This window comes from Hemitrygon akajei, chromosome 11 (genome assembly GCF_048418815.1).
Source record: "Hemitrygon akajei chromosome 11, sHemAka1.3, whole genome shotgun sequence".
Taxonomy (NCBI): Eukaryota; Metazoa; Chordata; class Chondrichthyes; order Myliobatiformes; family Dasyatidae; genus Hemitrygon; species Hemitrygon akajei.
Window position 1 is genome coordinate 49,497,624 of NC_133134.1, and position 27,229 is coordinate 49,524,852.

Sequence of the window (27,229 nt, forward strand, 5' to 3'; positions counted from 1 at the left end):
TCCAGAAGATTTTCAGAAGCAAAATGTAGTTAGCCCTAATAGATAAAATATTGAAGAAAACAATGGTGTTACTTAAAATCCAAATGGATTGTCCAACTTCAGTTTTCCAGATGGGGAAAAATGAATTATCTAATCACAATGATTTTGAAGGAGCTGATAATGATAATTTTGTCTCCTGTTTATCTTCAGACATTGAACTTTTAAAATGATGTAATTGAATATTTAAGGCTGCATCTGTAAGTTTGATTTAGAAAACAAAAATCTTCCTCAGGGAATCATTTTTGAAGAAAGACTAAGCTGGCTTATTTTCTGTGGAGTATAGGCAGCTGGGCAGTGGCCTGACAGAGGTGTGTAAAATTGTGAGGGACATAAATGGATCGTCATAGCCTTTATCCAAGTGTAAGGGAGTCTAAAATCAATCAACATAGATTTATGGTGAGAGGGAAACAATTTAAAAGGGACCTAATGGGAAACTCTTTCACACAGAGTGGTGGGTATATGAAATGTGCTGGAAGAGCAGGCTGTAGAAACAGATACAATTACAACGTGCAATAGACATAGAAACAGCTTTACAGATAGGTTTGGTGCCTATGGGCCAAACACACTCAAGTGGGACTGGGTCAGATAGACATTGGTTGGCATGGATGAGTTGGGCTGATTGGCCTGTTTCCATGTTGTACTCCTCTGCAACTCTATTTACCTATATCTTATGTGTAAAGCTGGCTTTGAGAAGTGAGTCATGATATGTTGTTGAATGTTTAAAAACCATTGGGAGAGATATCGATCTCCCATTGCTTTTCGGAGATCTTTGCTGAGAGCTTGATTCGTTTGCAATGGTACAAAAAGTAACTGCCAGGCAAACAGATATTTCTTGGCTCAATGCTTTTATGTCCAAGTTCTTTCTCCTCTTGGTTGTTATCGAGTGATAAAGATAAACAGCCTGCAGTATTGTTTGTGTTCTTGCTAATGGACATATCTGACAGGTATTTTTCTGAAATTGGATAGACATATTAAATCAGCCGCAGCCAATGATGAAGCATTGATACAAGTGAATGTTTATTTAACTCAGTAATTCAGCCACAGTAATTAAAGAACAGGAACAAAAGCAAATACAGTAAGCGTGTTTACAGGACTAATGATTTATTAGCAGACAGCTTGAGAAATCACGCAGGAGGAGATTTAAGTGATGATCTTGCTGTCATTCACCACGGTTTGTCAATTGCATCTTCAACGGTAGTAGGAGCTCAGTTCATCTGAGATCAACTGAAGGAATTTGTCGACCGCACAGTGGGTTGCTAGGGGGAACGCGTGCAAGTGAGCGGCGAGGGTGACTAAGATACAAACAGCAAACAGCTGTAAAAGTGAAAAATAAATAATATAAGGTGGTGTTAATACTCTCAACATGTGATTTTACACATTAAACATGTGTTGATTGTTTGTACTTTGACTGCTTTCCTATGTATAGTGTAACAGGACAAAATATTCCCAGCTAAGGTAATCAAGATGACACTTTCAGACTGCTGAAACTTCAACTAAATACAGTTGAAAGTTTGGAGTTGCTGATCTAATCACAATGTCATAGTTTGTGTAATCTATTTTCGGTGCGAGCAGCGGAGTGGGAGTAAGGAGTGCTCGTGATCGACAGACGACTGGAGATCGGAGGATCAGCTATTGTAGGTAGGCCGAGACCCTCGGACCTACCTGGAGAATACCTGAGGAGGAAGGTAAAGCTGCGCAAGCATGGGTGATGTCAGCGGCGAGCGCAGGCTTTAAAAAGCGACCCACTTTCAGGAGCGGGCAGCGGAGTGCGCAGGAGCAGAGTGCTGGGCTTTGGCTCAGCAGGCTTCGGCGCAAGAGGACTTCGGCAAGTAGTCTGCTTTTAATTTATTCTGACTAACCTGGGATCAGGTAATGGGGGAGACAGTTAGAGCAGTGGTGTGCTCCGTATGCAGTATGTGGGAGGTCAGGGTCAACACAGTTGTCCCTGATGACCACACCTGCAATAGGTGCATCCAGCTGCAGCTCCTATCAGACCGAGTTAGGGAATTGGAGCAGGAGCTGGATGAACTACGGATCATTCGGGAGGCAGAGGCAGAGATAGATAGGAGTTATCGGGAGGTAGTCACACCGAAAAGACAGGAGGTAGGCAAATGGGTGACAGTCAAGAGAGGCAGGGGGAGCAGACAGAGAGAGAAGAGCACCCCTGTGGCCGTTCCCATCAAAAATAAGTATACCGTTTTGGATAGTGTTGGTGGGGATGACCTACCAGGAACAAGCTGCAGTGGTCCCATCTCTGGCACTGAGGTTGGACCCTCGACTAGGAAGGGGAGGAGGGAAGAGAAGAGAGCGGTATTGATAGGGGATTCTATAGTCAGGGGGGCGGATAGGAGATTTTGTGGGGAAGATCAGGAGTCTCGGATGGTATGTTGCTTCCCTGGTGCCGGGGTCCGAGACATCTCAGATCGGGTGCAGGTTATTCTCGAGAGGGAGGGCAAGAATCCAGATGTTGTGGTCCATGTAGGGACCAATGACGTGGGTCGGATGAGTGAGGGGGTCCTGCGTAGGGAGTTCAGGGAGTTAGGTGCGAAGCTGAAGAGCAGGACCCCCAGGGTAACAATCTCTGGATTGCTACCTGTGCCACATGCGAGTGAGGCAAGGAACAGAAAGATTATACAGATTAATACGTGGCTGAGAGGATGGTGCAGGAGGGAGGGCTTCAGGTTTGTAGATAATTGGGCTTTGTTCCAGGGAAGGTGGGATCTGTTCCGAAGGGACGGTTTACACCTGAACTGGAGCGGTACTAACATTCTTGCAGGGAAGTTTGCTAGTGCTTCTTGGGGGGGGGTTTAAACTAAATTTGCAGGGGGCGGGGATCCAGAATGTGAGAGAGGATAGCGAGAGGAAGAATAAAGGACAGGTGGGGACTACACGGTTCCGGAATATTAAGTGTGTAGTAGAGAAAGGTGAGGAGGAACAAGTGATAAGGAGGACACATGTACAGAGGGATGGTCTGACGGAACATGAAGTTAAATGTGTTGAAAGAATAAGTAAATTTAGGAAGGACAACAAAATTCTAGGGGCGTATAGACTGATGGGAGTTCGGGGAGCTGGGTTAAGCACAATAGGCAGCGATTCAAACAGAGAGAGGAGAAATGGGCTAAAAATTCTATATCTGAATGCACGAAGTGTCAGAAATAAGGCGGATGAGCTTGAAGCCCAGGTGCGAATGGGTAACTATGATGTTGTTGGGATAACGGAGACATGGCTGCAGGGAGATCAGACCTGGGAAATGTTGGTGAGGAATGAGATTCAGTCCTTTGCAAGGGGGGACATAGGGTCAGGAGAAGTAGAGTCTGTGTGGATAGAATTGAGGAACAATAAGGGCAAAAGGACCCAAATGGGTGTTGTCTACAGGCCACCAAACAGTAGCATGGATATTGGGTGCAAGTTGAATAGAGAGTTAACATTGGCATGTGGCAAAGGTAATGTCGCAGTAGTTATGGGGGATTTCAACATGCAGGTGAACTGGGAGAATCAGGTTGGTGCTGGACCACAGGATAGGGAGTTTGTAGAGTGCCTACGGGATGCATTCTTGGAACAGCTTGTACGAGAGCCGACCAGGGACAAGACTATTCTGGATTTAGTGTTATGTAATGAACAGGATTTGATAAGCGACCTTGCAGTAAGGGAGCCATTAGGAGGCAGTGATCATAATATAATAAGTTTTTATCTGCAATTTGAGAAGGATAAGGGCAGCTCAGAGGTGTCAGTGTTGCAGTTGAACAGGGGAAACTATGGAGCCATGAGGGAGGAGCTGGCCAAAGTTGACTGGATGGATAGCCTAGCAGAAAAGACAGTGGAACAGCAATGGCAGGTATTCTTGGGAATAATGCACAAAGTGCAAAATCAGTTCATCCCCAGAGAAGGAAGAATTCAAAGGGGGGAAAGGGGCCACAGTGGTTGACAAAGGAAGTCAGGGATTGCATAGCATTAAAAAAAAGGAAATATGACAGAGCTAAGGTGAGTGGGAGGACAGATGATTGGGAAGTTTTTAAGGAACAACAGAACTTAACTAAAAAGACAATACGGGGAGAAAAACTGAGGTACGAACGCAAGCTAGCCAGGAATATAAAGGAAGATAGCAAAAGCTTTTTTAGGTATGTTAAGAGAAAGAAGATAGTTAAGAACAATGTTGGGCCCTTGAAGAATAAATTAGGTGAAATTGTTATGGGAAACAGAGAAATGGCAGAAGAATTTAATGAGTACTTTAGATCTGTTTTCACTAAGGAAGACACAAGCAATCTCCCAGATGTATGGATGGGCCAAGGACATAGGGTAACAGAGGAAATGAAACAGATTGACATTAGGAAGGAAACGGTGTTGAGAAGACTGATGGGACTGAAGGATGACAAATCCCCAGGTCCAGATGGTCTGCATCCTAGGGTACTAAAGGAGGTGGCCCTGGAAATTGCAGATGCATTGGTAATCATTTTCCAATGTTCCTTAGATTCAGGATCAGTTCCTGAGGATTGGAGAATGGCTAATGTTATCCCACTTTTTAAGAAAGGAGGGAGGGAGAAAACAGAGAACTATCGACCTGTCAGCCTGACATCAGTGGTGGGGAAGATGCTAGAGTCCATTATTAAGGATGAAATAGTGGCATATCTAGATACCAGTGATAGGATTGGGCCGAGCCAGCATGGATTTACCAAGGGTAAATCATGCTTGACTAATCTGTTGGAGTTTTTTGAGGATGTAACCAGGAAGTTAGACGGGGGAGATCCAGTGGATGTAGTGTACCTCAATTTTCAGAAGGCATTTGATAAGGTCCCACATAGGAGATTGGTGGGTAAAATCAAAGCTCAGGGCATTGGGGGGAAGACATTGATATGGATAGAAAACTGCTTGGCAGATAGAAAGCAAAGGGTAGCGGTGAATGGGTGTTTCTCGGAATGGCAGGTGGTGACTAGTGGGGTGCCACAGGGCTCAGTATTGGGACCACAGCTGTTTACAATTTACGTCAACGATTTGGATGAAGGCATTGAAAATAACATTAGCAAATTTGCTGATGATACTAAGTTGGGTGGCAGTGTGACATGTGATGAGGATGTTAGGAGAATTCAGGGTGACTTGGATAGGCTGAGTGAGTGGGCAGATACTTGGCAGATGACATTTAATGTGAATAAGTGTGAGGTTATCCACTTTGGGAGTAAGAACAGGAAGGCAGATTATTATCTGAACGGTGTAGAGTTAGGTAAGGGAGAAATACAAAGAGATCTAGGAGTCCTTGTTCATCAGTCACTGAAGGTGAATGAGCAAGTGCAGCAGGCAGTGAAGAAGGCTAATGGAATGTTGGCCTTTATTACAAAGGGAATTGAGTACAAGAGCAAGGAAATCCTCTTGCATTTGTACAGAGCCCTGGTGAGACCACACCTGGAGTATTGTGTACAGTTTTGGTCTCCAGGGTTAAGGAAGGACATCCTGGCTGTAGAGGAAGTGCAGCGTAGATTCACGAGGTTAATTCCTGGGATGACTGGACTGTCTTACGCAGAGAGGTTAGAGAGACTGGGCTTGTACATGCTGGAATTAAGGAGACTGAGAGGGGATCTGATTGAAACATATAAGATTATTAAGGGATTGGACAAGATAGAGGCAGGAAATATGTTCCAGATGCTGGGAGAGTCCAGTACCAGAGGGCATGGTTTGAGAATAAGGGGTAGGTCATTTAGGACAGAGTTAAGGAAAAACTTCTTCTCCCAGAGAGTTGTGGGGGTCTGGAATGCACTGCCTCGGAAGGTAGTGGAGGCCAATTCTCTGGATGCTTTCAAGAAGGAGCTAGATAGGTATCTTATGGATAGGGGAATCAAGGGATATGGGGACAAGGCAGGAACCGGGTATTGATAGTAGTTGATCAGCCATGATCTCAAAATGGCGGTGCAGGCTCGAAGGGCCGAATGGTCTACTTCTGCACTTATTGTCTATTGTCTATTGACAATGAGGAAGATTCTGTAAAATTGATACATACATGAAAGTTAGGAGGATCCACAACTAATTGTTCACCATGTTTCCTGGCAAGATCTTCCAGGTGTAAATGCAGGTTATCCAAGTGATGGGTTGCTTCTGCCAGAGCATTCATTACCCGTAGACCATGCTTTTTGACATGTTCGTTACAGGCATCGAAGCCACTGAATTTCGAGAAATATGTCTTAGTTTGAGGATGGAGCTCAAACAGCCTTCAGAAGCATGGAAAGTGAAGACAGAAATTATTTGCAGACGCAATATACACTACATCTCACCTAGAATTAAATTTCATTTTTCTTCAGACCATCAATCACATTATTTTGGAAAATCTTCAATTCTATGCAGAGAATGTCTTAGTATAGTGAAATGCAAAGACATGTTAACGACTACAAATAATAGCTGGAAATGCATTAATTATACTTTGAATTGAAGAAAATTACCTGGCTAAAGCATCCGCACCCCAAGCTTCAGCATTTGCCTTTATCAGGATGCCCAGTTGTACCAAGACCTTTTTGTTTTGACTAGAGAGCACCATTGTTGCTGAGTTTTCACTTTTTCAGATGTCTCAATAACCAGGAGATACCTCTGGCTTGATGCGTCCTTATTTATTGCAATTCACACAGAGCCACACCCACTCCACCCCAGTTCTCCCATTGGTTGTGGGTCCTGATTCACGGTCTACGTAATTCAATGATAAGAGGCAATAGCAAATAGAGAACCAGTTGTCTGCTTCACAGACAGCTGTTAGCAAAGATATCCTGTTCTAGGAAAGCTAACTCCACCCAGACTACATTCCCTTTGAAGCACTCCTGTAAAGTTCACTTTATTTTTATATAAATTATTAGTAAATGTACAGTAATATATTTTGATCAATGTTCTTCCATTTGCTGCATATATATGTGTGTTGAGTTAATTGGCTCTTATAGTTACGTACTAAGTTCTTCTGCTGCCACCTTGTCTGGCAATGCACTTCAAGCATCTGCCATTCTTTGAAAAACAACTTGCCTCACATTTCTGCTTTAAATCTTCCCCCTCTCATTTCAAATGCATAGTACTTAAACAATGACTTTTATATAACACTACTAATACATTCCAAGGCTATTCAGGGTACAAGATATCAGGGCAAGTGACAAAAACTGATTAAATTTTTTATCTTTGTTTTCAGAGATTGTAAGTAGTGGCTTATAGCTGATTTATACTTGTGCGTCACATCGACGCCGTAGGTAACGCATACCCTACGCCGTACCCTATACCGTAGGGTGATGTGCACCTCTCCAGAAAAGCTACTCACATATTGGGTCGACGCAGACCGCAACAACAGTGACTGGTCTGCTTGGTAGCATCGCATTTCTTCCGACACATTTCCGGTTGCTTCTTCTCTGCCATGACTGTAGGCTGTGTGTACACCGATGTGAAATAGATGAGCCAAGTCGTCAAATCTACCTGCCAACATGCGAAAATGTTTGAAATGCATTTCCTCGTCCATGTCTGTCACAAAGAAACTCAACACAGTATCATAGAAACCCCACCGCCAATTAGCATTTTGGCACACACCAACGCATGCTCGCTATGGCGTAGAGCGACACAGAAGTGAAAATCGGGGTTATGGTGTAGGTTGTGGCATAGCCCGTATGCACAAGTATAAATCAGCCTTTAGATAAAACAGTTGAGTTGCTTGAATCTTATTCAGGTAAAAGTAGAAACACCAGGTAGATACAACAGAGTTCAGGATCAGAAGATTATTGTGGAATTTGAAAACAGAGAGAGTAAATTTAAAACCTCGTCATGTTGGACCAGAAAATGACATTAATGATGTTATTTAGTGTATGTGAAAGGATTTGGTTGAGCTCAAATTGATGGAGGTGTGAGATCTGAGGATGGCCAGGGCAACATTGGAATGTAAGAGGAGTTGAAGAGACATATGAGCTGTGCCAGTGCTACTTGGATTAGACTAGCACATTTAGGGAAGGAAACTCAACTGAGGATTAACTTTACAGGCAATCTGAATATTGATTGAATGAAGGGGCCCAAAATTGCTCACAATATTCCATATGCAGTCTAACTAATGCCCTATGAAACCTAAGCAAATTGCTTTTTTTATATTAGTTTTTTCTATACATTTTACAAATTAAAAAACCCCAAATCACAATAAGGAACATTAATACAGTGCAAAATTAAGCATACAATGACAATAGGCTACAAGGGAAGAGAATTTAACAAAAAAGCACCTAAATTAAAGACAAGTAAACTTAGTATCCTCCCCAAGCCCCACAACACAAAAAAAACTCCAGACCAACCACAACACAATATAGAGAATATAAATCAGGACAATCAAACTCCCAGACTGTGAATACACTTAGCAACAGAGGATAATAATGCCTAATGCCAGAAAAAAAAGGGAGCTGAAAGCAAGGGACCGAAAAGAAAAAAAAAACCCTAGTCAAGAGGAAGGTTATGAAAGTACTCGATAAAAGGTCCCCAGACCTTATGGAACTTTAGATCCGAATTAAGAACTGAATGATGAATTTTTTCTAGGTCCAAGCAGGTCATAATGTTGTTAAGCCATTGAGCATGGGTGGACGGGGCAACATCTCTCCATCTAAGGAGGATCAAGCCAGGAGAGAGGCAAAGGATAATATTCGGCATTTGGTCGGACTCAGACGTAAATCTGTCTCGCCCCAGAAACCGAACAAAGCAATTAAGGGGTTTAGTTCTAGGTGCTGATTCAGAATATACGATAACGTAGTGAAGACATCTTTCCAAAATTTCTCCAAGCTAGGACAGAACCAGTACATATGAATGAGAGAGGCCACGCCCCTCTTGCATTTATCACAGAGCGGACTAATGTTAGGGTAGAATCGAGATAGTTTAGATTTAGACATATGGGCTCTATGAACAATCTTAAACTGTAAAAGGCAATGGCGAGCACAAAGAGAGGTTGAGTTAACCGATTTGAGAATCGAGTCCCAGCTCTCATCAGATAAGGAGGTATTTAAATCCTGCTCCCAGGCCATTTTAATTTTATCCACGTCGTAAGGCTGCTAATTTATCTCGAATAATTGATATTAAACCTTTACCTAGTGGATTAATGGAAAGAAATAAGTCCATAGCATTTTTCACAGGCATTTCAGGAAAGTTAGGAATTAAAGGAGCAATAAAGTGTCTAATTTGGAGATATCTAAAAAAATGAGCATTGGGCAGATTGAATTTAACAGAGAGCTGCTGAAAGGAAGCGAAGCAATTATCAATGAAAAGATCTTCAAAATGTCTAATGCCCTTCCTATACCAAACATGGAATGCTGAATCGTACGTAGTAGGTAAAAAAAGGTGATTATGTACGACAGGGCTGGAAACGGAAAAACCATGGAAACCATAGCATTTCCTAAACTGAGCCCATATACTCAAAGTGTGTCTAACAAGAGGATTAGCTATTAATCTGGACAGACTACTAGGGAGTGCAGAGCCAAGAAGTGCAGAGATAGATAATTCTTTAGTGGAGCTCAACTCCATTGCCACCCAATTAGGGCACTCGGTTTGGCCATGGAAGAAAGACCAAAAGGTAGCACAACGTATATTAGCTGCCCAATAATATAAACGAAAGTTAGGTAAAGCCATGCCACCCTCTTTTTTAGATTTTTGGAGATGGATTTTATTAATTCTAGAGCACTTATTCTTCCACAGATATGCCAAAATAATAGAGTCTAAGGAATCAAAAAAAGATTTAGGAATAAAAATTGGGATAGATTGAAATAAGTATAAGAATTTGGGGAGAACATACATTTTAACAACATTAATACGACCTACCAAAGACATAGATAGAGGTGACCATTGTACCAGACTCTGTTTTATAGTATATGAAAGATTGGCAAAGTTTTCACGAAAGAGATCTTTAAACTTCCTTGTGACTGTAATTCCAAGATAAGTAAATTGATTATGGACTACTTTAAAAGGGAGATCACAAAATGTTAGTTCTTGTGCTTCTTTATTAATTGGGAAAAGTTCACTCTTATGTAAGTTAAGTTTATAGCCAGAGATCTGGCTAAACTGGTCAAGAAGTGAAAACATTAGAGGTAAGGATGTAGTCGGATTTGAGAGAAAGAGTAATAAGTCATCAGCATAAAGAGAAACTTTATGCTCAACACCCCCTCTCCAAATCCTGGTCAATTCAGGACAATTTCAAAATGCTATCGCCAAAGGTTCTATAGCCAAATCAAAGAGAAAGGGACTTAAGGGGCATCCCTGATGGGTGCCACGTTTGAGATTAAATACCTGGGATTTCTGAAAATTAGTTAAAACAGAAGCAGTAGGACACAGGTACAGCAATTTGATCCAAGAGATGAAACTTTGACCGAGGTCAAATTTTTCTAAGACTGCAAAAAGGTAGTTCCACTCTATACGATCAAATGCTTTCTCCGCATCGAGGGAAATAACACATTCAGGAATCCCAGTTGGAGGTGAGTATAAGATATTGAATAAACGCCGAATGTTAAAAAAAGGGAGACGGTTTTTAATAAAACCTGATTGGTCATCAGAGATAATGGAGGGAGTGACGGTTTCTAATCTATGAGCCAAAACTTTAGCTAAGATCTTTACATCAACATTGAGCAAAGAAATCAGCCTATATGAGGAAGACTCTGTTGGGTCTTTGCCCTTTTTAATAGAAGAATAATAGATGCCTCATTGAAAGAGGGTGGCAATTTGCCGTAATTAAATGAGTCAGATAATACTGAAAGTAACTGAGGAGAAAGAAGTGAGGAGAATGATTTATAAAATTCCACAGGGAACCCATCAGGTCCAAGAGATTTCCCTGAGGATAGTGCAGAGATTGGAAAAGATATTTCTTCTGATGATATAGGCACATTAAGTTTGGCTTTAAAATCAGATGAAAGTGAGGGAATATTCAGATTCTTTAAAAGTTGATCAACAGAGATATTGTCATTCAAAGATTCAGAGGAATAAAGCCGAGAATAAAAATTTTTAAATGCGTCATTAATTTCTAAATGATCCGATGTAAAGTCTCCGTTCTCCTTCCGGATCTTTGTAATATGTTGTTTGGCTTTGGAACGCCTCAGCTGATTGGCTAGAAATTTACCAGACTTATCCCCATGAATGTAAAAGTGACTCTTGCTTTCGAGAAGTTGGCGTTCGACAGGTTGAGTAGACAGAAGATTAAATTTAGTTTGGAGTTCAACACGCTTCTTGTATAGTTCAGGGTTCTTAGTTTGAGCATATAGTTGATCCAATTCTTTTATCTGGTTAATGAGGTCTAATCGATCTGCACAGGATCTTCTGTTGAGATTTGCTGTGTAAGAGATTATTTGACCCCTCAGATATGCTTTCATGGCATCCCAGACAATCTGGGATGACATTTCAGGTGATGTATTAGTGTTAAAATAAAAGGTTATCTGATCCTTAATAAGCTTTAGAAAATCATCATCCAATAATAAAGTTGAATCAAACCGCCAGTGTTTATTCCTCTGAGGGAGACCAGGAAAATTCAGAGAGAGAGTAATTGGGGCATGGTCAGAAATCAGTATACTCTGATAGTCACAAGAGTAGGCAAATGGAATAAGTTGGTTATCGAGTAAGAAATAGTCAATTCTAGTGAAGGTATGGTGAACATGTGAAAAAAAAGAATAATCTCTCTCAGTAGGATGAAGGAAACGCCATATATCAGAGATACCAAAATTAGAGAGAAACGATTGGATAGCTAAGGCAGATTTAGTAGGTGATCTGGTAACAGAGGACGATCGATCCAGATTAGGATCTAACCAACAGTTGAAGTCACCACCCAGTATAAGAGAGTATGAGTTTAAGTCTGGTAGTGAGGAAAAAAAACGTTCAAAAAAGTTAACATCATCAAAGTTGGGGGCATACAGGTTTGCTAGTGCAACTTTAGTGTTATATAGTTTACCAGAAACAATAATAAAACGGCCATTTGTATCAGATATTTTATTATGGAGTTCAAAAGGAATATTTGAGTTAATAAGAATGGAGACTCCCCTAGCTTCAGCGGCAAAGGATGAGTGAAAATGCTGACCCACCCACTTTGACAGAAGCCGGGAGTTATCAACACAACGAATATGAGTTTCTTGAAGGAAAGCAATGTCAGCTTTGAGTTGTTTAATATGTGAGAATACCTTCCTCCTTTTAACAGGGTGATTCAAACCCTTTACATTCCAGCTCACGAATTTAAGTGCACTAGCCATTATCAATTACTAATGCATAAAAGGCAGCAGGCATATAAAAAGTCAAGCAATACAATAGCAGTCTGGGAGCAGAAATGTAAACATAGATTTGTAAAATCAAAATATAAACATGTCCTGAGCAATAAAGAAAAACAATAAATACAGTGAGTGATGTTGGAACTGGAAAACCCACCCCACTCACACAACCCAAAACTAGGCGGCTACCAAAAAAAGCAGCTAGCTCTACCAAAAAAATTAACCCAAATATAACTTCCAGATCTGTGTCATTAACAGCAGTTCCGTATAAATACTATAGCAAATAGTAACTAGTTTATGCACTAGAAAACATAACTACAAAATGGGACATCTTCTGCAGAAATATAAAACTTAATACAGAGAAAATCGGAAGAAAATCATAACTAACCTACTCGTGAAAAATTATGGAAGAATAAAGTAAGAGAAAGGGAAAAAAAGGGAGAAAGGGGAAAATTATAAATTCAAGAAGAGTACTTATCAACCATTTACAGAGAGGAGGAAAAAAAATCAAAGATTAAAAAAAAGGTGAAAATAAATAAATAAATAAATAAATAAATAAAGAGATAGATAGATAGATAAATATATAAATAAAAAATAAAAAAATAAAAATAAATCAGCAATTAAACTGTGAACCAACAAACAGGGAGGCCTTCAATAAAGACTTCAAACCTCCAAAACAAGTTGTAGTTGTAGAACTCTATAGATAAAGTTATACAAGAATAAAATAGATTACACAAGTACTATTTAAACGTCCATGGGGAAACATTAAGAACAGAATGTCTATTTAAAAAAGACACACCAAATCCAGGGAGAGATTGTCAACAGCCCTTAGAGTTTCAATGAATAATGTCTGAGTGATTCAAGTAAAGTCTGAGTCCAGAAAAAGTAATTTTACTACGAGAAGTACTTATCCACCATTTTAGGAGGCCCGATCGGGTTCCAAAGATGACTGGATAGCCGGAAGACTTGCAACAAATGCCTCAGCCTCCTTCACTGACTTAAACCACTTATATTTTCCAGTATTAAGCTTGATTCATAAATCGGCAGGATTGCGAAGAGAGGGTTTAAAACCATGATCATAAAGCACTTTCATTACGCCTTTAAACTCAGCGTGCATCTTTAAGGTCTGGGGTGCAAGATCTTCCACAAAGCGAATGATTATATTTTGGAAAGAAAAAGTACCTCTGCGATGTGCCTCCATAATCAGACGGTGTTTTACCTGGTATTGATGAAAGCACAAAATTACCGGTCGTGGGCGGGAGCCCAGTATTCCGGGGGGAACATAAACCCTGTGTGCCCTTTCGAGCTCAGGCGGGTTCGGAAGCAAATCTTTCCCGAATATCTCACAGAGAAACTCGGCGAAAAACTTCACGGTTGAACCCTGTTCGGTGGCCTCTGGCAACCCAAGAATTCGGAGGTTAGAACGTCTGCTGCGATTTTCGAGATCCACCATTTTGGAAAGGAGTTTGTTACGTTTTTGCTCTAGGCTGGAACAGAGAGTCTCCAAGTATCGAACACGACTTTCTAAATCTTCAGAAGTCGAATCGATGCGAGATAAGTGTTCAGCATGTTCATCCACTCTATCGTTGATCCGATCCAGTTTGGCTTCCAGCTGTTTGAAAGCGGTTCTAAATTCCTTTAAAATATCGTCTCGGAGTTGTTCCAGCGCAGCGAGGGTCTCAGCCGACAGAGCCGGAACTTCCTTTCTCCCAGATTTAGAACTCTTGCTAGACATTGTAAGGTAGATGTGTTCACAGGCAAGTAAAAGAAACCAAAAAATTCCTAACTAAGGTTTAAAAAATGGAGACATTTAGTGCAAAGATAGCAACAATAACGGAACAAAAATTCGGAGCAGCTAAGCAATCGCCATCTTACCGGAAGTCCAGCAAATTGCTTTTACATTCTAATCCTCTCAAAGTGAATGCTAACATTGTATTTGCCTTCTTTGCTACTGACACAAGGTGCAAGCTAACTTTGATGGAACCCTGAATTAGGACCACCCAATTCACATTAAACCTCTGGTTTCTGAATTTTCTCCCCATTTAGAAAGTAGTTTACACCTTTATTCTTCCTACCAATATTTATAAACCCGAACTTCCCTAACCCATATTTCATCTGCCTCTTCTTTACCCACTCTCCTAACCTGTGCAGATCATTCTGCAGACTCCCTGCCTCTGCGATATTGACTGTTCCCCTACCTATCAAACTTAACTACAACATCGCCATTTCCTACATCCAGATAATTATCCTATAAATTGAAAAGCTGCAAATCCAACACTGACACATTTCGAATTCCAAAAGTCACCAGCAACCATCCTGAAAAGTTCCCCTTTATCCCCACTCTATGATTTCTGCCAGTCAGTCACTCTTCTATCTATGCTAGAGTTTTATCTCTTATCTAGTGTAGCAGCCTTGTGTGCTGGACCTTGTCAATAGCTTTCTGTAAAACCAAGCAAGTGATATCCACTCACTATCTGATGTTTCTGTAATAGATGCAATATCACAATCCCACATGTCAAAGATACTCTGAGATCATCAGCCTGTCAGGCTTCTTGCAGTTTAGGTGATTAGACCTTCCTCACTCCTTGTCCTGACCTTGCCAACTGGATTTCTTCACTTTAATCTCTATACTTACTCCAGTTTTCTCATTGATTGCATGACCACTTTGGGATCCATATCCTGCTCAACTTGTCCAAACCCATCTATCAATTGTCCCCATCAAGATATTGGAAGCTCTCTTGCTCAAGTGTCCTCTACCCCAGGAGGTCCCAATGGTTCAAGCTATTCCTTGGACCTGCAGTTCATCAGCCACCCATTCATTTGCCCTATCCTTCTATTCCTACTCTCACTAGGAATGGCACACAGACTTATCCAGAGATTACACCCTATTTTTTAAACTTCTGCCTATTTCTTTGCAGGACCTCATCTTTTTCTCTCAGCTCCAGCTCCAGTCACCTTATGCGGTCAGTCAGGGTATAATCACCAGGCGAGTTTCCCTGACCTGCCATATTCCACTGGAGGAACACACAGATGTCCTGACTGCCATCTCTAAACAAAGCCTCGAACTTACAGCTTAAGCACACTTAATCACAACCCCTATCAAAATGACCATTCCACGAGAGCTTAGCTCACTAGGCCGACTGGGAATAAAACTGGGTCACCACCAGAGTGATGGACAGATTACTCGGCAATCCTCGCTGAAGATTCCTGCAAATTTTCAGCATTGGGTTTTGCACTGATGTGATGAATTGCCCCATCTTTGAGAAAGGGGATAGACATAGACCTCCCACTTCCATGCTGTTGTTTACTTGTACACTAGTGTTCACAACTGGATACAAGGATACAGGACTGCAGAGCTTGGTACTGCCTACTGCATGCCGCTTGCTTTGCATACAAATGGTCCTGTCTTGCAGCTTCACTTCATTGATTCCTGGTGCTGCTACTGGCATACCTACCTGCACTATTCATTGAACCAGACTTGATCCCCTCGTTTGGTGGTGTCGAGGGAGCAGGGCCTATGAGGTTGCAATGTGTTTCAAATGAATGTAGTAAAAATACACCTGTATCTTGAAGGTTCAATTGCTGGTGGGTCAGCATCCTGGCAAAAACTACATCATGAAGAAAAAAAAACACTCCAAGCAATTTCACAAAAAAAAGGTTATTGAAAAGCACAAGTCAGAAGATGGATACAAGAAAATTTCCAAGTCAGTGAATATCACTTGGAGTACAGCTAAATCAATCATCAAGAAATGAAAAGAATACGGCACAACTATAAATCTGCCTACAGCAGGCCGTCCTCAAAAACTGAGTGACCATGCAAGATGGGGACTAGTGAGGGAGGCCTCCAAGAGACCTATGACAAGCTTCAATGGCTGAGATGGGAGAGACTGCACAATCAACAACTGTTGCCCCAGTGTTTCATCAGTCACAGCTTTATGGGAGAGAGGCAAAGAGAAAGTCATTGTTGAAAAAAAACTCACATAAAATCTCGGCTAGAGTTTGCCAGAAGGCATGTGGGAGACTCTGAAGTCAGTTGGAAGAAGGTTTTATGGTCTGATGAAACCAAAATTGATTTTTTTGGCCATCAGACTAAACGCTGTTTGGCATAAGCCAAACACGCACATCATCAGAAAAGCACCATCCCTACTGTGAAGCATGGTGGTGGCTGCATCATGCTGTGGGGATGCAACAGGCCCTGGAAGGCTTGTGAAGGTAGAGGGTAAAATGAATGCAGAAAAAATACAAGAAATCCAGGAGGAAAACCTGATATAGTCTGCAAGAAAATTGCAACTTGAGAGAAAATTTGTTTTCCAGCAAGACAATGACCCCAAGCACAATGCCAAATCTACACAGGAATGGCTTGAAAACAACAAAGTTAATGTCCTGGAGCGGCCAAGTACTGCTGCTGCAAAATTACAGATTTCATGACATATGCCAGCGATATTAAAACTTTTTCTCTTTCAGATCCAACTTCCTATCCTGTTCAACCATGCATTCATCAAGGCCAAGAACTCTCAGTTTCTTCTGGAGGCTAAAGAAATCTGGCATGTCCCATCTGACCGTCACTAGATTTTATTGATACACCATCGAATGCTTCCTATCCAGATGCATCATAGGTTGGTGTGGCAACTGCTCTCCCTATAATCAACAGAAAATGCAGAGTTGTGAACAAAGTTTAGCACAGAACAAAAACCAGTGTCCTCTCCGTGAACTCTGTCTACACTTTTTGCTGCCTTGATAAACAAGCCAGTATAATCTAAGACCCACACCAACCCCAGAGCTCCTCTCTTCTCTACCATCCCGTAGGTGAAGGATACCAAAGCGTAAAAGCACATATCACCAAGTTCAAGAACAGCCTCTGTCCTGCTGTTAGAGGAGAATTGAATGGTCCCAAAGTAAGATGAGGTGATCTCTTGACCTCAATCTACTTCCTTAGTGTAGTGCAGGTTGACAATTTCTAGGTAACCGTAACACTGTTCTGCATTTGTCATTGTTCTACCAGGTATTTACTCAATGCACTGTTGTAATAAAATGATTTGTGTGGATTGAACATAGGACATGTTTTTTCACTCTATCTCAGTACATGTGACAATAATAAATCGATTTTCCAATCTAACAACAGGTCCCTTGGGTTTCGGCCTTAAAGGGACAACACAGGAGCAGAGCGTCTACAGCTGGGTGTGTGGGCTGCAGTGGTTGGAGAGGACAGGGTGTATGGACTGCTGATGGGGGAACATTCAAGCAAGATGCCTTCAATAGTGTGGAGCTTCTTTAATGTTGATGGAGATGCCCTCGTTCTTTGGAAGATGGCATCTTTTTTAAATGAGTCACTTGCCATTGCATAGCCAGAGTCTGACCAGCTCTTTTATCAAAGTAGTTCTGTAGTTGATCCAGTTTGGTACTTGGCTAGTGGTGACTCCCAGGATGTTAATGGTAGGACTCAATGATAATGGTCTTGAATGCAAGGAAAAAATCTGCATGGCATCCTGTTGGAGATCCCAGTTACCGGGCACTTTGGTGATGTTAATGTTACTGGCTACTTATTGCAGAATGTTGTGTGGAGCTTGTTGTATCAAGGCATGGCCTACTTCATCCACAGAGTGTAAAATGTATTTGAGCATTATACTAACAGTAGTGAGCACCTCACATCTGTCAATCAAAAACACTTGCAAACGCTGGAAACCTCAGGAACAGAATGCTGGAATTACTCAACAGCTCAAGCTGTAAGAAGAAATCTCACATATGTGACCTAATTCCCTGAGTATTTCCAAAATTCACTAAATTAAATTGGGAAATAAGAATATTGGTTTATTATTGTTTTGTGTTTTATCCCATATCTGACATTCTGACCAGTCCTTTGGAACTTTGCAGTACACCCTCAGAGCTAGTACGTCTTCTTTAGAAAGCAAGGAAACCAAAGTTATGTACTCAACACTTCCCAATCTCACACCATTTAAAAATACTCTGCATTTCTGTCTTTTTTTTTAATCAAAGGGGACAATTTTCCACATGCCAAATTGTTGCCCACTCACTCAGCTTTACCTTTATCAAAAGTCTGCCGAAAATCCTATATACAAACAGAAAAACGTATTTGCCTAGTTCCTCTACCATTTCATTATTCCCCATTGGAAATTCTCCCATCTTTGTTTGTGGAGAATGCACATTGGCCTTTCCATTTTTGCATTCCGTCTGCAGCAAGTTTGTGAACGCCTATGGTTTGCTTCACTATTGAATGGACGCACTAAAAGAAATAGAGCTTTGTTCAAATACATCCATTTATCAGATTCAAAGATCTTCCCACTGGCAGTGCAAAATGCCATTAGTTACACAGCGGGACCTGATAGCAGAATCAGCAATCTGAAAGATCCCAGGGACCATGAAATGCACATTACTGTTGTAGTCCAGTATTTTTAAAATAATGTTGACTTAAGTTATTGCTGTAATTTCATCCTCAATTTTCCATCAATACATCTCCATATGCATAGAATTCAAATTATAATAGATATGGATTTGATTTCAACATCAGAAACATTAATTTCTGAAAAGTAAGAATGTTATCTATCAAAACAGCATAGCAGGCAAAAGGAAGCATAAATGTTGAACTTCGATTAACAAGACAAGAGTTCTACAGAATTATTATTCAGCAAAATTGGGGAATTATTTTTTACATTGGATAAGCAGAAGCGAGGCTCAGACAAACAGATTTTCAGCAGGTGTTTATCTTAACACTCTAACACAGGACGGTGGCTGCCCACTTCTGGAAAGTGTGCCCAACCCATCAAGTAGTCAGCCTATTAGAATCACGTTTTAATCTGAGTTGAGCCCTATTGCAGCCTGTAAAAGTGAAGTCAAAACTCCAGATCAACACAGCTTTCTTGTGCAAGCAGTGACAGTGAGAGCTTAACAACCAAAATGGTGAAATTAACAGAGGCTTAGGAACAATACATCAAGAGCAAATGAGACCAGATGGATTTGAAAGCAATAACTGCCCAAGCCTTGGCACGGTATGATGAAAATGTATTTTCTATTTTATATTTAATTCATGCATTATATTTTCAACTATAGTTCAAGTGCAAGTACTTTAATTTTCTATGCTTGCCTAGGTATTGTCACAGGGTGAGGCAACTAGTATTGAATTTTGCACTGAAGTTCTAGTCAAACCCACAGAAACTCAACTCTACTTGAGAAAAATTTCTTCAATGACATCTTTGAGAAATACTTAAATTCAAGAATATCACAAAATAAACTGGGCATTTTGTTTTCCTTGCTTTCTAGGGTATACACAGTCTATCCCTGGACTACCAGGCTGTTTAAAAGTTTCCAAAACCATAATGACCCCTGTGACCCTGGTGTTCAGGCTCATGCAGAGAAGGTGCAATCGGCTCTGTCCAAAGCAGTTGCGGATTTGAAGAATGTCGAAACTACTTTCAGCGAACTCAGCAGTGATCATCAAAAAATCGGAGTGGACACTCAAAATTTCGAGGTAGAACCAATCTTTTTAGGATGTGTGCATTTTCATTAAAATGGTGCTATAAATATTACCCATTTCTGAATCAGCACAAACACAACAGCCAAGCTGAGTGGACTGAAATTCCAGGGAAAGGGAGGATATATGGTTGCTGCAGAAAAGGCAGACTCACTCTAATTTTCCTGGAAGTTAGATCTGGGCAGTTTAGAAAGTTTAAGCACTTTAATAAGAGCTATTTACACAGGATGCTCACTCAAGAATTTATGCACTAGATTAAGAACACAAGTTGATTTCAAGCTTCTTTATTCGCCGTCTGACAGAGGCAGAAGTTTCTTCCCTGGCTCACTGCACAGGAGAAAAAGTGGGGCTCATTTGTTTTACACCACTGGGAACAGACATCAACTCACAAAATAGACTTTTGGGTTATTCTGGTCATTGGAGGTTTGAGTTTTGCTTTCCAGTTTTGTTTCAGTGTTGCATAATTATTGTTTTTCTTCACAGCTTCTTGGCCAGGCCTTCATTGTTGAACTTGCTATTCGTGATAAAACGGCATTCGGACCAAAGGAACATGCAGCTGCCTACAAGTTTTTCAGACTGGTGGCAGAAGCTCTCTCCAGCAACTACCATTAAATCTATAACCTGCAGCCTCCACCACCTTCAGAAATGCAATGAAAACCTGTATTATCAGCATCTATAATGTGTTGTTTTCTTAAAGGACTTGTGTAACATCAAGTTCAAGTCATGCTAACATGAAGGTGGTACAATATTCCTCTTTACATAGTCATTTTTTCTCAATGTTTGGAAAATGTCTGTATGAATTTCCTTTGCTTCAATAAAGAAACAATATTTCTCTCACAACTAGAGGTAAATCCTTTATTACAGAATAATGAAAATTAAAAGACTTAGACAATGCTGTGATCGTCAATACTTTGGTATTAAAAACTTACATATTGCTGTAGGCCATTTCACTGTACCAGATGGGTCAAAGCATTTTTCATTTCTTTCACAAACAATAGAAAATATGCAGATGCTGGAAATCCAAGTAACACACAAAAAATGCTGGAGGATCTCAGCTGGCCAGGCAGCTTTTATGGAAAAGAGTATAGTCAATGTTTTGGGCCAAGATCCTTCAGCAGGACCAGAGAAAAAACAGATGAGGAGTGGAGTTAAAAAGTGGGGGGAGGAAAGCAAGAAACACAAGGTGGTAGGTGATACCGTGAGAGGGAATGCTGAAGTAAAGAGCTGGGAAGTTGATTAGTAGAGAGATACAGGGCTGGAGAAGAGAAAATCTAATAGGAGAGGACAGAAGGCCATGGAAGAAAGAAAACAGTGGAGGAGCACCAGAGGGGGGTGATGAGCAATCAAGGAGATAAGGTGAGAAAGGGAAAAGAGGATGGGAAATGGTGAAGGGGGCGAGGGACATTACCTGAAGATTGAGAAAGTGATGGTTGTGCCATCAGGTTGGAGGCTACCCAAGGGTATATAAGGTGTTGCTCCTCCAACCTGAGTATGGCCTTATCATGACAGTAGAGAAGGCCATGAATAGATGTATTGGAATGGGAATGGGAGGTGGAATTAAAATGAGTGGCCATTGGGAGATCCCGCTTTTTCTGGTGGATGGAGCGTAGGTGCTCGACGAAGCAGTCTCCCAATCTACTTCCGGCCTCATTGATATACAGGAGGCTACACTGGGAGCCCCAGACACAGTATATGACTCCAACAGACTGACAGGCGAAGCGTCACCTCTCCTAGAAGGAATGTTTGGGACTATTTCACACATGTCTACTCTCACCCTTTTCTCCCACCACTCTACCAGGGATAGAGTTCCTTTTGTCCTCACATACCAACCCACCAGCCTCCATGTCCAGCTCATAATTCTCCGCAACTTCTGCCATCTCCAATGGGATCCCACCACTAAGCACTTGAATTGACTTTATTTCTTACATCGTTCACGTATATGAGGAGTAAAAATCTTTACGTTTCTTCTCCATTTAAATGTGGAATGTGCAATCATAGCAATTTATAATAAATGGAACAGTCAATATAACATAGAAATAACCTCAAATCAGCGTGAGTTAATCAGTCTGATGGCCTGGTGGAAGAAGCTGTTCCGGAGCCTGTTGGTCCTGGCTTTTATGCTGCGGTACCACTTCCCGGATGGTAGCAGCAGGAATACATTGTGGTTGGGATGACTCAGGTCCCTGGTGATCCATCGAGCCCTTTTTTCACACCTGTCTTTGTAAACGTCCTGAATCATGGGAATTTCACAACTACAGATGCGCTGGGCTGTCTGCAACACTCTCTGCAGAGTCCTGTGTAACCCTCAGGCTCGCCCAGCTCATGTTCGTCCAGGGAATCAGCCTTCGGCCCCACCAAACTGGGTAATCGTGTTTATGTGGATGCTGTGTAATATATCCACAGTTACAAACCCACAACGCAAAATATCAGACAGTACACCATATGCAATTAAATGATTGAACTTTATGAATCTTAATCTGAATATAGGGTTAGTCATGAAAATTAAATGTACAATGTACTGTGTATGTTAATCAAAATGGCTTCTTTGGTTTGCTAGAGTAGGAATGCTTTTATGTTTGATAAGTGTTTCTCTCGCAGTTGTTTAGCTTTGGACTTGCTGATATGGGGATTGTATTCATTTGTTAACCAATGGGGAATGTTATTTTGTCTTGTGAGGCTGGGAGCTTGGGGGTTTCGCGGTCTTTTCAGGGGAGGCGGGAAGGAGACGCCGAGGAAGGTGGACGTGCGCTGCACTGCTCGGTCGACCACCGGGGGTGGTCCCAGGTGCGAGGTCATGGAGGTCAGAGGAAAGTGACGAGGGGTCGAATGGTTCGATGGTTGAGCTCCAACGATGTGCACTAAACTGACTGAACTTTGATAAGTTGGTGCCTTTTACCTTATTTTCTTTTCCTTCATATATACTGTATTGCATAGTACTCTTAGTTTTAGTAAAATCTTTAAAGTGTATTCCGTAACGGTATCTGGTATGAGTTTGATATTGTGTGTGTACGCGTGGCATAAACTTGATTCTCACAGCACCTGCGTGTACGGGAGGTGGGGTTGGTGAGTGGCTGGATCTCCTTTTCCACTAGACATATACCAGCCTGTTGGGTAAGTGTTACATAAAAAAGGGCCCAAGTCAAGTCAAAGTCACGTTGGAGCTCACTCAGTAGTCATTCTTCCACCATCGGTCTCCTCCGAGCGTCGCCGACATTCAGACCCCCAGATCCCATTTCACTCCGTCCGGTGGTCTACCAGCTCTCACCACACGCGTCCTCCCTCTTCCTCTCTCCTTGACAAAAGACCACGAAAACAACATCCTTCCAGATACACAAGACAAAACAACAGTCTCCGATTGGCTAACATGCATACAACAGTACTGTTATCTCCAACCATAACCCAAACTTTGCTGCTACAGAGAAACCGTTACCTCGCAGTGAACATTACCGAGAAGCCACTACACTTGTGATTAAGGGAGGTATAGTTCCCATACTAGGCAGTGATGCAGCCAGTCAGGATGCTGTCAATTGTGCCCCTGTAGAAAGTTCTTAGGATTTGGGGGCCCATACCAAACTTACTCAACCGTCTGAGCTGAAAGATGCACTGTTGTGCCTTTTTCAGCACACAGCTGGTGTGTACAGACCACGTGATGTCATCGGTGATGTGGATGTTGAGGAACTTAAAGCTGTTTATCCTCTCCACCCCAGATCCCTCCCCCACCCACTTTCTGCTTTCGACAGGGATTGCTCCCTACGCGACTCCCTTATCCATTTTTCCCTCCCCACCAATCTCCCTCCTGCCACTTATCATTGCAAACTGAACAAGTGCTACTCCTGCCCCTACACATCCTCCCTTACTACCATTGAGGGCTGCAAACAGCTCTTCCAGGTGAGGCGACACTTCACCTGTGAGCTGTTGGGGGTCATATGCTGTGTCCAGTGCTCCCGATGTGGCCTCCTGGATATCGGTAAAACCTGAAGTAGATAGGGAGACTACTTTGCCAAGCAACTACGCTCCATCCGCCAGTGGCCACCCATTGTAATTCCACTTCCCATTCCGATATGTCTATCCGTGGCCTCCTCTACTGTCTCGATGAGCCACACTCATGTTGGAGGAACAACACCTTATATTCAGTCTGGTTAGCCCCCAAACTGATAACATGAACATAGAGTTTTCAAATTTCTGGTATTGGTGTCCTCCCCTTCCCTCATCCTCACCCCCTGTTACCCGTCTCACCTTATTTTCTTGCCTGCCCATCACCTCTCTCTGGTGTTCCTCCCGCTTTACTTTTTCCTATGGCCTTCTGTCCTCTCCTATCAGATGCCCCCTTCTCCATCCCTGTATCTCTTTCACCAATTAACTTCCCAGTTCTTTACTTCACCCCTCCCCCTCCCAGTTTCACCTTCACCTTATGTTTTTCCCTCCCCTCCCCCACCCCAACTTTTAAATCTACTCCTCACCTATTCTCTCCAGTCCTGCTGAAGGGTCTCGGCCCGAAATGTTGACTAAACTCTTTTCCTTAGATGCTGCCTGGACTTCTGAGTTCTTCCAGCTTTTTAGTGCCTGTTGTTTTCATTTCTTCCAAGTAGTTTAGAAATAAATTAACTGCTGTACTCTAGGGAAAAGCAGAAGCTAATTTCTCATATATTTCATATCAAGGTATGAGGCCCTTCAGCCCATTGAAACACCACCAGCTCTCAGAGCAATTGCAAACTTCCACTTATGTTGCTGTAACACATCCTCTCACACAAGTCCAGTGACACTTCCCTGATTGTCCTATCAACATCCCATTTGAGAACATTTACACCAGTCAGTTTTTATACAGCAGTCCCATGCAGTTTTACAAAGATTGTCTACACTGAACTATAAATTATTGATCAGCGCCCTTCTTTAAAAGAGTTTTGATGATGAGGGTAAAATCTTCACTTTTGCTTAAATAATGTATTATAGCAAATAGAATGCGGAGAAGTACAGCACAAGCACAGGACCTTTGGCTCACAATGTCGATGCTTACCATGACGTTGATTTAAACTAATCGAACCTCCCTGTACATGCTTTATGTCTTCCCATTCTCTGCCCGTTCGAATACCTGTCAGATTGCCCTTTCGACTTTGCTGTCGTGTCCGCATCTACTACTTCCCCTGACAACACACACGACACACCCATCACTCCCTCTCTTGTACCCTCCACAGCATCCTCTACACTAGGCACCCGTCACTCTCACTCTTCTACATTTTACAGGCACCCTCTACACAAGAAACCCATCACTTTCGCTTATGGAACTTCAACAGCACCCTCTACACTAGGCACCCATCACTCCCTCTCTTGTACCCTCCACAGCATCCTCTACACTAGGCACCCATCACTCCCTCTCTTGTACCCTCTACAGCACCCTCCACACTAGGCACCCATCACTCCCTCTCTTGTACCCTCCACAGCATCCTCTACATTAGGCACCCATCACGCTCTCTTGTACCCACATAGCACCCTCTACACTAGACGCCCATCACTCTCTCTTGCACCCTCCACGGCACCCACTAAAGTAGCCACCCATCACTCCCTCTCTTGTACCCTCTACAGGCACCCTCTAAACTAGGCACCGATCACCACCTCCCTTATACCCTCCACAGTACCCTTAACACTAGGCACCCATTACTCCCTCTCTCATACCCTCCACAGCATCCTCAACACTAGGAATGCATAACTCCTTCTTTTCTACCCTCCAGAGCACCCTCTACACAAGGCACCCATCACTCTCTCTTGAACCTTCCACAGCATCATGTACACTAAGCACACATCAGTCTCTCTTATGTACCCCCTACAGCATCCTCTACACTATCCACACATCGTTCCCTCTCTTGTACCCCCTACAGTACCCTCTAGATTAGCCACACATCACTCTTTCCATTTTACCCTCCACAGCACCCTCTACACTAGGCACCAATCACTCTCCCTCTTTACCCTCCACAGGCACCCTTGTCACTAGGCACCCATCAGTCCCTCTCTTATACCCTCCATGGCACCCACTACACTAGCCACCCTCTCTTGTACCCCCTACAGGCACCATCATCCATCACTCTCTCTCTTATACCCTCTACAGGCACCCTCACCCATCACTCTCTCTCAAGTACTCTCAATAGCACCCTCTACACCAGGCACCGATCACTCCCTATCTTGTACCCTCTACAGGCAGCCTTTTCCCTAGGCACCCATCACTCCCTGTCTTATATCCTCTATAGCACCCTCTACATGAGGAACCCATTACTCCCTCTCCAGTACGCTCCACAGCACCCTCTACACAAGGCACCCATCACTCTCCCTCTTCTACCCTCAACAGCACCCTCTACACAAGGCACCCATCACTCCCTCTCTTCTACCCTCAACAGCACCCTCTACACAAGGCACCCATCACTCCCTCCCTTCTACCCTCAACAGCACCCTCTACACAAGGCACCCATCACTCCCTCTCTTCTACCCTCAACAGCACCCTCTACACAAGGCACCCATTACTCTCCCTCTTTTACAATCTAAACGCAGCCTCTTCACAAGGCACCCATCAGTCCCTCTCTTATACCCTCCACGGCACCCTCACCCATCACTCTCACTCATGTACCCTCAACAGCACCCTCTACACTAGGCACCCATAACTCTCTCTCTTGTGCCCTCTACAGGCACACTCAGCACCAGGCACACATTACTCCCTCGCTTATACCTTCGACAGTACCCTCAACACCAGGCACCCATCACTCTCGCATATGAACCTTCCACAGCACCCTCAACATTAGGGACCCATCACTCCATCTCTTGTACACTCTACAGCACCATCTACACCAGGAACGCATCTCTCCATCTGTTTTACCCTCCACAGCACCCTCGACACTAGGCAACCATCACTCTCGCTTATGTATCTTCCATAGCACCCTCTAAACTAGGCACCCATCACTCCATCTGTTCTACCGTCCACAGCACCCTCGAGAATAGTCACCCATCATTCTCTCTCTTGTACTCTCACAGCACACTCTACACAAGGCAGCCATCACCATCTCTTATCCCTCCGCAGCATCCTCTATACTAGGCACCCATCTCACTCTCTCTTATACAATCCACAGCACACTCTACACTAGGTACCCATCACACCCTCTCTTGTGCATGTACAGGTACCCTCTACACTAGGCACCTATCACTCCCTCTCTTATACCCTGCACAGCACCCTCTACACTGGGCACCAATCACTCCCTCTCCTATAACCTCCACAGCACCTTATACACAATGCACCCATCACTCTCGCTTAACTACCTTCCACAGCACCCTCTACACTAGGCACACATCTCTCCCTCTCTTCTACCTTCAACAGGCACCCTCTACTCCAGGCACCCATCACTCTCTCCCTTGTGCCCACTGCAGGCACCCTCTACACTAGGCACCCATCACTCTCGCTAATATACCTTCCATAGCACCCTCTAAACTAGGCACACCACTCCCTCTCTTGTACCCTCCA

The 27,229-nt window shown here is 42.6% G+C and overlaps 2 protein-coding genes across 2 annotated transcripts; one reads left to right on the forward strand and one right to left on the reverse strand.

Moving 5' to 3' along the window:
* Positions 1 to 1,032: 1,032 nt before the first annotated feature.
* LOC140735590 (hemoglobin subunit alpha-like) lies at positions 1,033 to 6,605 on the reverse strand. Its single transcript, XM_073060811.1, has 3 exons — positions 6,462 to 6,605; positions 6,026 to 6,233; positions 1,033 to 1,353 (listed from the first exon to the last, which is right to left on the reverse strand). Exons 1-3 carry the CDS (start codon positions 6,554 to 6,556, stop codon positions 1,228 to 1,230), a joined length of 429 nt encoding a protein of 142 aa, XP_072916912.1. The 5' UTR covers positions 6,557 to 6,605; the 3' UTR covers positions 1,033 to 1,227.
* A 12,465-nt stretch (positions 6,606 to 19,070) lies between these two features.
* LOC140735591 (hemoglobin subunit beta-like) lies at positions 19,071 to 20,571 on the forward strand. Its single transcript, XM_073060812.1, has 3 exons — positions 19,071 to 19,249; positions 19,521 to 19,728; positions 20,215 to 20,571. Exons 1-3 carry the CDS (start codon positions 19,212 to 19,214, stop codon positions 20,341 to 20,343), a joined length of 375 nt encoding a protein of 124 aa, XP_072916913.1. The 5' UTR covers positions 19,071 to 19,211; the 3' UTR covers positions 20,344 to 20,571.
* The last annotated feature ends 6,658 nt before the right edge of the window (positions 20,572 to 27,229 follow it).

Coding starts and splice junctions, on each gene's coding strand:
- LOC140735590 (XM_073060811.1), bottom strand. CDS start 6,556: ATGGTGCTCTCTAGTCAAAACAAAAAGGTCTTGGTACAACTGGGCATC. Junction 6,234..6,461: donor GGTGCGGATGCTTTAGCCAG/GTAATTTTCTTC, acceptor ATGCTTCTGAAG/GCTGTTTGAGCTCCATCCTC. Junction 1,354..6,025: donor TGGATCCTCCTAACTTTCAT/GTATGTATCAAT, acceptor TCACTTTTACAG/CTGTTTGCTGTTTGTATCTT.
- LOC140735591 (XM_073060812.1), top strand. CDS start 19,212: ATGGATTTGAAAGCAATAACTGCCCAAGCCTTGGCACG. Junction 19,250..19,520: donor ACTGCCCAAGCCTTGGCACG/GTATGATGAAAA, acceptor CTTGCTTTCTAG/GGTATACACAGTCTATCCCT. Junction 19,729..20,214: donor TGGACACTCAAAATTTCGAG/GTAGAACCAATC, acceptor TTTTCTTCACAG/CTTCTTGGCCAGGCCTTCAT.